General features: G+C 39.9%; 1 protein-coding gene across 8 annotated transcripts in view; it reads left to right on the plus strand.

The window, feature by feature from the left end:
- The window catches only part of CC1H2orf76 (chromosome C1 C2orf76 homolog), a 69,468-nt gene that overhangs the window by 34,313 nt on the left and 23,016 nt on the right, over positions 1 to 12,139 (plus strand). For all 8 annotated transcript variants that reach the window (XM_053214911.1, XM_053214909.1, XM_053214910.1 and 5 more), the window contains one exon: positions 778 to 922. In XM_053214911.1, coding sequence (XP_053070886.1) covers positions 778 to 922 — 145 coding nt within the window. The remainder of the gene's footprint in view (positions 1 to 777; positions 923 to 12,139) is intronic.

The following is a 12,139-nucleotide window of genomic DNA, read 5'->3' on the forward strand; positions in this document are numbered from 1 at the left end:
TGAGGAGGAAATAATTTGGTGTGATTTTCTGATAGTGTATGAGAGCATGGATTTTGGAACAGGTAAACAAGGGAGCCACGATTCAGGCATCAGTTTGGAATTAAATGTGGCTCCATTATTTACCTGCTTTACGGCCTTGGGCAATTTGTGCAGTCTCTCCAAGTCTGTTTCCTCATCTTTAAAATCAGTGTAATACCTCATGGTTTGATGATAGAGTTAGGGGAGATGACATTAACAGCTGGCACATAGCACGAGCATGTAGTTTTAGAATGAGGCGAACGTGCTTAAACAATAGCGTGAAAGAGGGAAAATACCACAGCAGAAAATGAAATCAGCACTGAAATCTGGCAGCAGTTGTGAGATTAAACCGTGACGTATTGTTAGCTGACTCTGTCTCAGGACGAAGCGAGGGGACATCTGGCACAGCAAATCCCATTCAGTCATGTCTATGCCATGCATCCACTTGGAAACCCCACGTCTTCCCGTACACGCACCCACACACCTGTGTCACTTGTGTTCCTCTGGGCCCTGTTCGTTTTGTGCCAATCAGGACATCAGTGACTGTGACAGAGCTGTCCAGGGTCACAGTGGACAGACGGGGGTAACCTTGGGACCCTTTTGGGTGCCTGGGATCTGGCCTGGGTTTGGGGACTCCGTCAGTAACCATGCAGCGTGGGAACGATGGCCGGGCGCCCTGGAGCTGATGGTGGAAATGCACGCTTGTTGGGTAATTGTGAATGGATGTTATTCAGACTGTTCTCATGTCCCTCGCCACAGGAATTTCTCCGCATGGCTTCCAGAGAAGTGACCATTACAGTACGCCTCATTCGTTCTTTTGAGCATCGCAATTTCAAACCTATAGTGTATCATGGAGTTAATTTGGACCAAACTACAAAGGAATTTATAGTATTTCTAAAGCAAGGTATGACATGTCTTAATCATTTCATTTTATCAATATTTGAGAAAAATAGTTGACTACTGTATTGATGGTAATCTTTTAAAACTACTTTGAAAGATATTAATTTAGGTTCTCAGCCAGGTGGTAGGCCAGCTCCTGGTCTGGGCTTTGGCATCAGCCAGAATATCTTCCCAAGGCTCTTTGGGCATTGCGTGCGCCCTCCTCAGGAATCATTACCCTCATGTTTGGCTTCTTCCACCCCCTCCCGCCTTTTTTTTTTTTTTTTAAAGTGTATTTATTTAAATTGAGAGAGGGAGAGAGAGCCTCTGCAGGGAAGGGGCAGAGACAGAGGGAGACAGAAAGAGAGAGAATCCCAAGCAGGCTGTGTACGTACTGTTAGCGCAGAGCCTGACGTGGGGCTCGAACTCACAAACCATGAAATAATGACCTGAGCTGAAACCAGGAGTCGGATGCTTAACCGAGCAAGCCACTCAGGTGCCACTTCCTCCCCCCCCCCCCGTTTTTTTAATTAAAAAAACTTAAGATCTCGGTTTGCTTGTGGTGGGCTTATGGATTTGGAGATTGATTAACAAGGGAATGCGGTGTAGCTCATGGCGTTACCGGCTGAGCACACAGAGGGCCTCATGCGGAGCATGCTCAGAAGGTGGCAGGCCTCCGTCTTTATAGCCGGAAAATCATGAGTGCTGTGGGTCAGTGTGATCACAGAAATGACAGCCAGACCAACTGGTGTTCGTTTTTCATTTTGAGCTTGACGTTCGATAGGCATGAAGTCAGTGAAGGCTTTTTGTAGGACCTCGATGGGTTTCTAACCCCTGTTTTTAATTATTGAAGTGTTCCAATCATCAACATTTGATAAAACATCTAGAATAAGCTTTTATTATTTTAATCGAAATGTAATTTATATATGACGTAATGGACAGATTACATACAGTTCCCTGAGTTTTGACAAATGTATCACTTTATATCCAACTTAATTTTTTTTTTTTACTTTGACATAATTTCAGACACAGAGAAGTTTCAAAAATAGGACAGAGAATTCCTAGATGCTCTCACAGAGGTTCCTGAAATGTTAGTGGTTTGTTACATTTTTTTTTTTATCCTTAGCCTCCCCTCCCCTCCACCTTTGTCTCCTTTTCTCCCTTTTCTCTCTTACTGAACTTACCCCTTCATTTTTTTCTTTCTGAACCATTTAGAAGTATATTACTGACATGATTCTCCTTTATCTCTAAATATTTAAGTGTATATTTCCTAAAAGCAAGAAATTCTCGTACATAATTACAGTACAATGATCAAAATCAGGAGCTTAACACTGAAATATAGCAAAAGAAAATTCAAGGGCACATGCTACATTCAATTCCTTTAATCTGACTTTTTTTTTTTTTAATGTTTATTTTTCTTTTTGAGAGAGAGAGAGAGAGTGTGTGAGCAGGGAAGGAGCAGAGAGAGAGAGGGAGACCCAGACAGAATGTGAAGCAGGCTCCAGGCTCTGAGCCATCAGCACAGAGCCTGATGCGGGGCTCGAACTCATTAGCCATGAGATCATGACCTGAGCCGAAGTCGGATGCTTAACCGACTGAGCCACCCAGGCATGCCGTGATCTTTTGGGGTTATTTTAGATGACTTCTTGCCTTTCTAACTGTTCTTCACTTTTTTGCCATCCTTCATCTAGTCTCCTGCTTTGTCTGTCTGTATTTCTCCCTCAGCCAAGGAACTTTGGTTAAATTGGATTCATTCTCCATTGACAATCACTGTTCCACAACATCATGCTATTAAAACCTAAAGTTATATAAATGCAGTAAATATAAGCTCATTTATTTATAAATAAGTATATAAATAAAGATTATATTTATGTATGAGTATATAAATAAAATAAAATAAAATAAAATAAAATAAATCTGTTATTAACATATGGGGGATGGATATTATTCAGATATTCTGATCACAGAGGTACTGTATATACTACCTTATGTAGATGACTTTCTAGATTCAGAATAGTGTCCAAACCAGCTATCGAGCTAATATAAGACCTTTTAATTAATCTTTGATTTGGAAGCATTTAAATATTTTGTAACACGTGAGACCTTCTAAGTGTAAAATCATTTCACCCACAACACAGAAAAAAGCTGTGGAGGGTTTGTTCAGACTTGCAGTTCAGAACTCCTTCATCCCTCGTATACCATCTCTGCATGTATGTGTGTTTTGAGTACTTTCTTACTTTCTGGTGCTATAAGATGCTTCAGGCTCATTGTGTAGATTTCCTGTCCCTGTCCCAGAATCAGCCATTTCTCAAAGGATCCCTGGTTCCTGAACGCAGATCTGGGTGTGGTCATTACTCCTGGGGTATTGTTCTTTAAAGCTCTCTCAGCTGAGGGGCACCTGGTTGGCTCAGTGGGTTGAACGTCCGACTTTTGGCTCAGGTCATGATCTCATGGTTTGTGAATTTAAGCCCCACGTCGGGCTCTGTGCTGACAGCTTAGAGCCTGGAGCCTGCTTCGGATTCTGTGTCTCCCTGTCTCTCTGCTTCTCCCTTACTCACGGTCTGTCTCTCCCCAAAATATATAAATATTAAAAACAAACAAAAATAAAGCTCTCTCTGCTGAAAGGGCAGCCTGTGCGCATATACACATCCCCAAGTGTTTTCATGTCACCATCTGTATCTGTGTGGTAAACATGAGTCCTTCCTGATGTTTTCCAGTCCATCCCAACATGTCTCCTTCTAGTTTCCTCCCCTGGCGGATTTGTGTTTCCACTCCAAGAATGAGAACTCTGGCTCCCATCCTCTGCCATCCACTTACTTAATTCTTTAATTCCAGTTTACATGTCTAGCAGTATCAGAGTTTTTCATCTATACCCTCTGGGAAACAACTTGATATTAACTAGAGCACAGTGCTTTTGTGCAGCTCCTTTTGCCTTAGTCTTACAAGAATCTCTTCATTGCCACGGTTAATTAGATCAGCAGCCTTTCTTTCACTGCCTTCAGGAAGGTTGCTCCATACATTGGCAATGCAGCTGGATTCTTTGGTCACTATCTGCAATCTTTCCTGGGATCTTCCGCCCTCCTAAATGGTGGTTTTTCACTTTGCACACATTCAAGCTCACTCTTTGTGCTCTAAAGTTCTGTGGGCTTCAACAGATGACTAATGTTGTGTAGCCACCATGACACTGTTGTACAGAATAGTTTCACCACCATAAAAATCCCCCACGGTTTGCCGCTCATCCTCCCCCACAAGCCGCAGGCAACCACTGAGCCCTTTAATGCCTCTAGTTTTGCTTTTTCCAGGATATCATGTACTTAGACTTACACAATATGTAGTCTTGGTGGACTGGTTTCTTTCATTTAGAAGCATGTATCTCAGGTTCCATTGTGTCTTGGCACACCATGTCTTCTTAATTCCTTTTGATCTGGAGCAGCCCCCCCACCTTTTATCTGTCACTATATTGATTTTTTTTTTTTATCTAGATTTATTTGATTGTTTTCTCATGATCAGATTCAGGTTAAACATTTTTGGCAGGATTACCGCCTAGGTTGCAGGTGGACAAGCTACGACAAGCTAAGTCTGACCTGCCACCTGCTGCCACCTGATTCTGTAAACGAAGTTTATTGGAACACAGCCATGGCTGTGACAGACACCGTGTGGCTCACAAAAGCTAAAATGTTGACAAGCTGGCCTTTACATAAATAGTTTGCTGACCTCCGATGGAGGTGACTCATTCTTGTTTGCATCATATCCGAAAGCGCTTGATGTTGCTTTGTCCTGTTACTGGTCATATAGATTTCAGTCATTTGGTTAAGGCACTGGCTGCTGGATTTCTCTGTTGTAAAAGTATCTTTCTAATTAATAAGTAGCATATGGAGTGATAAACATTGAGACCATATACATATCTTGTTTCCAGCAGACTTAGTATTTACCAGTGATCCTTATCTGAATCGCTGATATTGCTAGAAATCAGGATGTTTCTTACTGTGGTTCTTTCTACATTTATTATTTCACATGCTGCTGTAAAGAAGCAGTCCCCTGGTCCCCCCCCCTTTTTTTTTTTAGAAAGGAACAGGGTAATTTTGTAGTAGCATAGTCACAGCACATTATCACCTTGTCACAAAGAGACCCGTCCTTCCTTCAACACTATGTTGAGGTGATGCTTTCTAGTTTGTACTAAAAAATATACTGTAGATCCTTTAGTTTAATTTTTTTAAATATTTATTCATTTTTTGAGAGAGAGACGGAGCACGTGCAGGGGAGGGGCAGAGAGAGAGGGAGACACAGAATCTGAAGCAGGCTTCAGGCTCTGAGCTGTCAGCACAGAGCCCCACATGGAGCTCGAATCCACGAACTGCGAGATCATGACCTGAGCTGAAGTCGGATCTTAGCTGACTGAGTCACCCAGGTGCCCCTAGATTCTTTAGTTTAAATTCTGAACTCTGTAAACTTAAAACACAAAATAACACTCTGTTTTCTGTGGCTGTGACTTATAGAATGAGAGTATAACAACATAGGGGATATGATAAGTTAGGGGCAGTTAGTGCTTACTTCTAGGAAAGGAGAGATAAGGGGACTAGGGAAAGACAGGTTTCAGCTGTATCTATATTGTTTTATTTCATAAAAAATAGAAAAGGATCTGAAGCAGTCATGACAGTATGTTAAATTTGGTTGGTGGGTTAAAGGAATTTTCCATTCTCCACACTTTTTATGTTTAGAGCATTTCATAATTAAAATGAATAGCATCTCGATAGAACTGAACCTTGGAATCTTACTATTATATAGACAGAACCCCTTGTTAAGTTATAATATTGGACATTATTCTGATTAATGGTGGGTGTTTGGTGTTCTTGCTTATACTGATTAGTCCTTGAACTGGTCACTTCTTTCCCTTAGGTGTTTGTGCTTTCCCAAAAGTCTAAAAATAAGTTACAAACTGTACTTCTTCTATTTTTATAGCCTTTACCATGAGGTAAAGAATTATTTTATTGCCTGTTGATATTTTAATAATTTTTGAGACTTTATTGATTTTTATATTGAAATGTATGTTTTAACACATCAGACTTCTTTGGGGGGCATCCTAACTGCCAGCAGTATATTTATTAAGTTGCTTTATTTTGCTTATTCATTTTTCTATGGATGCCTTTCATGGAGACCTAAGTGAATGAGGAAAGTTAGTGGTTACCTTCTCATCAACTTTCCAATAATGAAATATTAAATTAATTTTTGCAGAATTCATTCTGTAATCCCAGATTCTCCTGTAAAAGTTCATTAGGTCTCAAAGTTAAGTTCAAAGGTGAGGAAAGATAAAATAAAAGAAAAACTCTGTGTAAAGTTGGACATCCTTTTCAAAATGTGATAGATAGGCCCCAGACTTTTCCTTTCAGCTAAGGTGAGCAACAGGAACTGAACTCACTCTTGCCTGGAATAACTAAAAACAAAAAAAAACAAAAAAACCAAACTATGCAAAATTTATGCAACAGTGGTTTTCAGATACCGGACATCAGGCAGCATAAGACAGTGGTCCCTGGGATAGGGGAAGCAAACAAGGTGACCCCTGTGATTGTGCCACCTTACCACCTGGAGGGAGTCTGTAGGCTACAGAGCAGGTAGAACTTGGTGAGTTCCATGAGTTCAGCTCAACAGCTGGCACACTGGAGGGGAGCCTGGAGACTTCATAGGACAGAGACCTGGAACGGAGAGGGCTGTGCAAAGGGAATGTTCTGAAGATTTGCAGAGCGTGTGTCTTCAGTTGAATACAGTCAGCACAAGGGTATAAGGAAACTACCGGAAGTCAAGGTGAAGAACAATCTGAAGGAAGCAAAAGGCAGCATGCTCAGAGCTCAGGCCTGAGAATAGTTTTGTTTTTTTGTTTTTTTTTCTCCACACCAGCCAGAATGGACGAGCTTGTAATTCACAGGTTATCAGGCAGAGTACCTAAAGGGGTATTGCTGAAATTGTAAGGCACAATGAGCCCTAGGGTAAATTCCGCTCTGCTCTCACCTGACAAAGCTCGAAAGCAAGACTCGGAAGGATCTAAGTTTCCAAGTAGTTTAACAAAGCTCAGGATGTTTATAGAAACACACAAATATCCAGCACTCAACAAGATAAAATTCACAATGACCTGAATCAAATCAGAACTTACCAGGCATGCAAAGAAGTGAGAAAATATGACCCATAATTAGGAGAGAAATCAATCCAGTAAAACCAGCCCAGAAATGCTGCAGATGACAGAATTAGTAGACAAGGACAGTTGAAAATTATTATAACTATACTGCAAATGTTCAGGAAGGTAGACAGACAGTTGAACATGTTAGCAATGGAAGATATGAAAAGAAAAAAATCCCAAATTGAACTAGAGATGAAAACTACAACGTCTGAGATGGATATTCACCGAATAGGATTAACATGTAGATCAGATGCGGAAGAAAAGATTCTTAAACTGAAAACAAAGCAACAAAAACAGTCTAAAATAAAGCATAGAAAAAAACCCGAAAGAAAAATAAATAGAGCAGTAGGGAGGGGTGGGGCAGCTGCCATTAGCCAGATATACGTGTAATTGGAGACCATGAGGAGGGGAGCTGGGACGGGGACAGAAGGTGTATTGGAAGAAATGATGGTCGAAAATTTTACAAATGTGATGAAAACTATAAACCCTATTCAAGCAGTTCAACAAATCCCAAGCAAAAGAAGGATGAAGAAAGCTATATCAAAGCATATATAATGAAGTCGCTTATAGCTGGTGATAAAGATAAAGTTTAAAAACAGCCCCCCCCCCCCGCCAAAAAAAAGAACACATTATATAAGGAGGAACAAAGAGGAAAGACACAGACTTCTCATCAGAATGAGTGCATGTCAGAAGATGCGGAGCGACATCTTTAAAGTATTGAAAGACAAAAAGTCAATCTAGGATTCTATTCCCATCTTTCAGAAATGGAGGCATAAGAAAGACTTTTTAGACGTACAGAAGCTGAAAGAGACCATCACCAGGAAACATCAACTATGGGAAATGTTAAAGGGCCTTCTTCCAACAGAAGGAAAGTGATACCAGATGGAAATTTGGAGGCACACAAAGAAATGAAGACTATTGGAGATGGTAAACATGGGTCAATATGAAAGGCTTTTTTTCCCCTTATTTAAAAAATTTTCATAAAATATGTTTCATCACGTAAAGAAAAACACTAACCATGTTGTGGCGTTTATGGAAAATATATGACAGAACTAGTACAAGGCCTAGGAGGGGAGAAATAGAAACGTAAGATCCTTTTTATTTTAAATTTTTTTATTAAAACATTTCTGCAATGTTTATTTTTGAGAGAGAGAGAGACAGAGACAGAGTGCGAGTGCGGGAGGGACAGAGAGAGAGGTGAGACATAGAATGTGAAGCAGGCTCCAGGCTCTGAGCTGTCAGCACAGAGCCCAATGCAGGGCTCAAACCCATGAATCGTGAGATCATGACCTGAGCGGAAGTTGGATGCTTAACCAACTGAGCCACCTGGGTGGTCCTCTTTTTTTTTTAATGTTTGTTTATTTTTGAGAGAGAGAGCGTGCACACAAGCTGGGGAGGGGCAGAGAGAGAGAGAAACAGAATCCAAAGTAGGTTCTGCACTGTCAGCACAGAGCCAGATACGGGGCTTGAACTCATGAACCGTGACTTCATAACCTGGGCCGAAGTCAGTTGCTCAACAGGCTGAACCACCCAGGTGCCCCTGGAAGCGTAAGATTCTTTCACTCTCTATAAAGTGTTACAGTGTCGCTTGGAGGTAGACTGATAAGTTAAAGCTGTTTACTGCAAATCTTAGAGCAACCACATGTTCGGGCACACACACACATTACCTGAGTTATAGATAATAGGCGAACAGAAGGGTTAAAGTGGAATCATAAAAAATTGTCCGAGAGCCGTTTGTCAAAAGAATGTAGAAGAGGAAATAACAGATGGACAAAACCAAACCCAAATAGCAAAGTGGTAGATTTCAATCCAATCATATCAGTAATCACATTAAATGTAAATGGTCTGAACTCCCTAATTAAAAGACAGACATAACAAGCAGTCCTAAATTATGTGTTACCAATAAGGCATGCACTTTATTATTTTTTTTTTTTACTGTTTTTATTTACTTTTTAGAGAGAGTGGGAGAGGGGCAGAGAGAGAGAGAGAGAGGGAGACACAGAATCCGAAGCAGGCTCCAGGCGCTGAGCTGTCAACACACAGCCTGACGCGGGGCTCAAACCCACAAGCCGTGAGATCATGACCTGAGCTGAAGTCGGACGTTCAACTGACTGAGCCACCCAGGTGTCCCAGGGCATGCTCTTTAAATATAAAGATAAAAATCAGTTAAAGGTAAAAGGACAAAGAAGTTATACCATGCTGATACTAATCAAAAGAAAACTGATATCAGATAAAGTAGAATTCAGAGTTAAGAATATTGCTGGGGATAAAGACTCTCATTTGATAATGGTAAGACACCGATTAAGATGACATAAGGATTCTAAATGTTTATGCACCTGACACGACAGAACTTCAAAAATGTATGAGGTCAAAGCTACAGAACTGCAAAGAAAAATAGGTGATTCTGCAATTGTTGTGAGAAATTTCAGCACTGCTCCCTCAATAATTGATGGAACACAGAGAGAATCTGTAAGGATACAGAAAACTTGAACAACACTTATTGGACTAAATTGGCTACATTGACGTTTGTAGAACACTCCACCGGACAACAGAATACACATTCCTGTCTCGTGTACACAGAACGTATACCAAGAGACCATATTACAAGCCATAAAACAAGTCACGATGAATGTAGAAGGATTAAACTCGTACAACGTAGGCTGTTTTTTGACTACGGTGGAATTAGATGAGAAATCAATAACAAGTATCTCTGGAAAATTCCAAAATATTTGGAAACCAAATAGCATACTTCTGAATAATCTACGTGCAAAAGTAGAGGTCAAAAGACGCAGTATTGTAAACTGAAAAAAAAAGAATGCACAACTTTGCAAAATTTATGGGAAGCCGGTAAAACAGTACTTAGAGGAATGTTTATAGGACTAGAAGTGCCTAAATTAGAGAAGAGATCTCAAACCAATGATTTCAGCTTCTATGTTAAGAGACTAGAAAAAGAAAAATGAAAACCAAAGTAAGCAGAATAAAAAAATAAAGATTGCAGTAGAAAATAGAAAACCACAGTCAAAATAGCATCCAACGCTAATTCTTTTTTCTTCATGATTAAAAATGTATTTATTTATTTATTTATTCATTTATAATTTACATCCAAGTTAGTTAGCATATAACATAGCACAATAATATTTTCAGAAGTAGATTCCAGTGATTCATCTCCTATGTATAACACCCAGTGCTCATCCCAACAGGTGTCTTCCTTGATGCCCCTTCACCATTTACCCCATCAGCCCCTCCAGCAACCCTCGGTTCTCCATATTTAAGAGTCTCTTATGTTTTGTCCCCTTCCCTGTTTTCATATTATTTTTGCTTCCCTTCCCTTATGTTCATCTGTCTTGTATCTTAAAGTCCTCATACGAGTGAAGTCATATGATATTTGTCCTTCTCTGACTGACTTACTTCGCTTAGCATAATACCCTCTAGTTCCATCCATGTTGTTGCAAATGGCAAGATTTCATTCTTTTCGATTGCTGAGTAATACTCCATTGTATATATATACCATATCTTCTTTATCCATTCATCCATTGATGGACCTTTGGGTTCTTTCCATACTTTGGTTATTGTTGATAGTGCTGCTGTAAACATTGGGGTGCGTGTGCCCCTTCGAAACAGCATACCTGTATCCCTTGGATAAATACCTACTAGTGCAATTGCTGAGTCATAGGGTAGTTCTATTTTTAACTTTTTGAGGAATTTCCATACGATTTTTCACAGTGGCTATACTAGTTTGCATTCCCACCAGCAGTGTAAAACAGAGCCTCTTTCTCCGCATCCTTGCCAACATTTGTTGTTGCCTGAGTTGTTCATGTTAGTCATTCTGATAGGTGTAAGGTGGTATTTCATTGTGGTTTTGATTTGTATTTTCCTGATGATGAGTGATGTTGAGCATTTTTTCATGTGTCTATTGGCCATCTGGATGTCGTCTTTGGAAAAGTGTCTATTTTGCCCATTTCTTCACTGGATTATTTGTTTTTTGAGTGTTGAGTTGGTAAGTTCTTTATAGATTTTGGATACTAACCCTTTATCCAATATGTCATTTGCAAATACCTTTTCCCATTACGTCGGTTGCCTTTTAGTTTTGTTGATTGTTTCCTTTGCTGTGCAGAAGGTTTTTATTTTGATGAGGTCCCAATAGTTCATTTTTGCTTTTAATTCCCTTGCCTTTGGAGACGTGTTAAGCAAGAAATTGCTGTGGCTGAGGTCGAAGAGGTTGTTGCCTGTTTTCTCCTCTAGGGTTTTGATGGTTTCCTGTCTCACGTTTAGGTCTTTCATCCATTGTGAGTTTATTTTTGTGTATGGTGTAAGAAAGTGGTTCAGTTTCATTCTTCTGCATGTTGCTGTCCAGTTCTCCCAGCACCATTTGCTAAAGAGACTTTTTTCCATTGGATACTCTTTCCTGCTTTGTCGAAGATTAGTTGGCCATCCATGTGTGGGTCCACTTCTGGGTTCTCTATTCTATTCCATTGATCTGAGTGTCTGTTTTTGTGCCAGTACCATGCTATCTTGATGATTACAGCTTTGTAGTAGAGACTAAAGTCTGGGATTGTGATGCTTCCCGCTTTGGTTTTTTTTTTCAACATTACTTTGGCTAGTTGGGGTCTTTTGTGGTTCCATACAAATTTTAGGATTGTTACAAACATATATTCTTATTTTTCCCCCATTTTACTCAAAACGTGGCTTACTTGAAAAATAATGGTCAGCCTTATGCTTTCTTTACCTTTAACATATCTTGAATATCTTATATTAGTAGAGTGCTTTCTTGGCCTCTTTTGTTTTTTTGTACAGTTGAAAACTATGTCTCATTGTTTGGGCATATTATAATTTATTTGCAAAGCCCCCCCACCGGAGGACGTTTCTTTGGATTTTCCTAAGCATTTGCTATTGCAACCAGTGCTGCAGTTAGTATCCTGGTATATGTGTCGTATTGAACACGTGTGCAGAGTGTGCATAGTGTATCTCTGTGATCAATTCTCCAAGTGGAATTGCTAGATCAAAGAGTATATGCATATGTAATTTTGATATATATCAGATTGCCCTCTGTAGGTATTGTAGCATCAGATGTTA

The sequence above is a fragment of the Acinonyx jubatus genome, chromosome C1, assembly GCF_027475565.1.
Source record: "Acinonyx jubatus isolate Ajub_Pintada_27869175 chromosome C1, VMU_Ajub_asm_v1.0, whole genome shotgun sequence".
NCBI lineage: Eukaryota > Metazoa > Chordata > Mammalia > Carnivora > Felidae > Acinonyx > Acinonyx jubatus.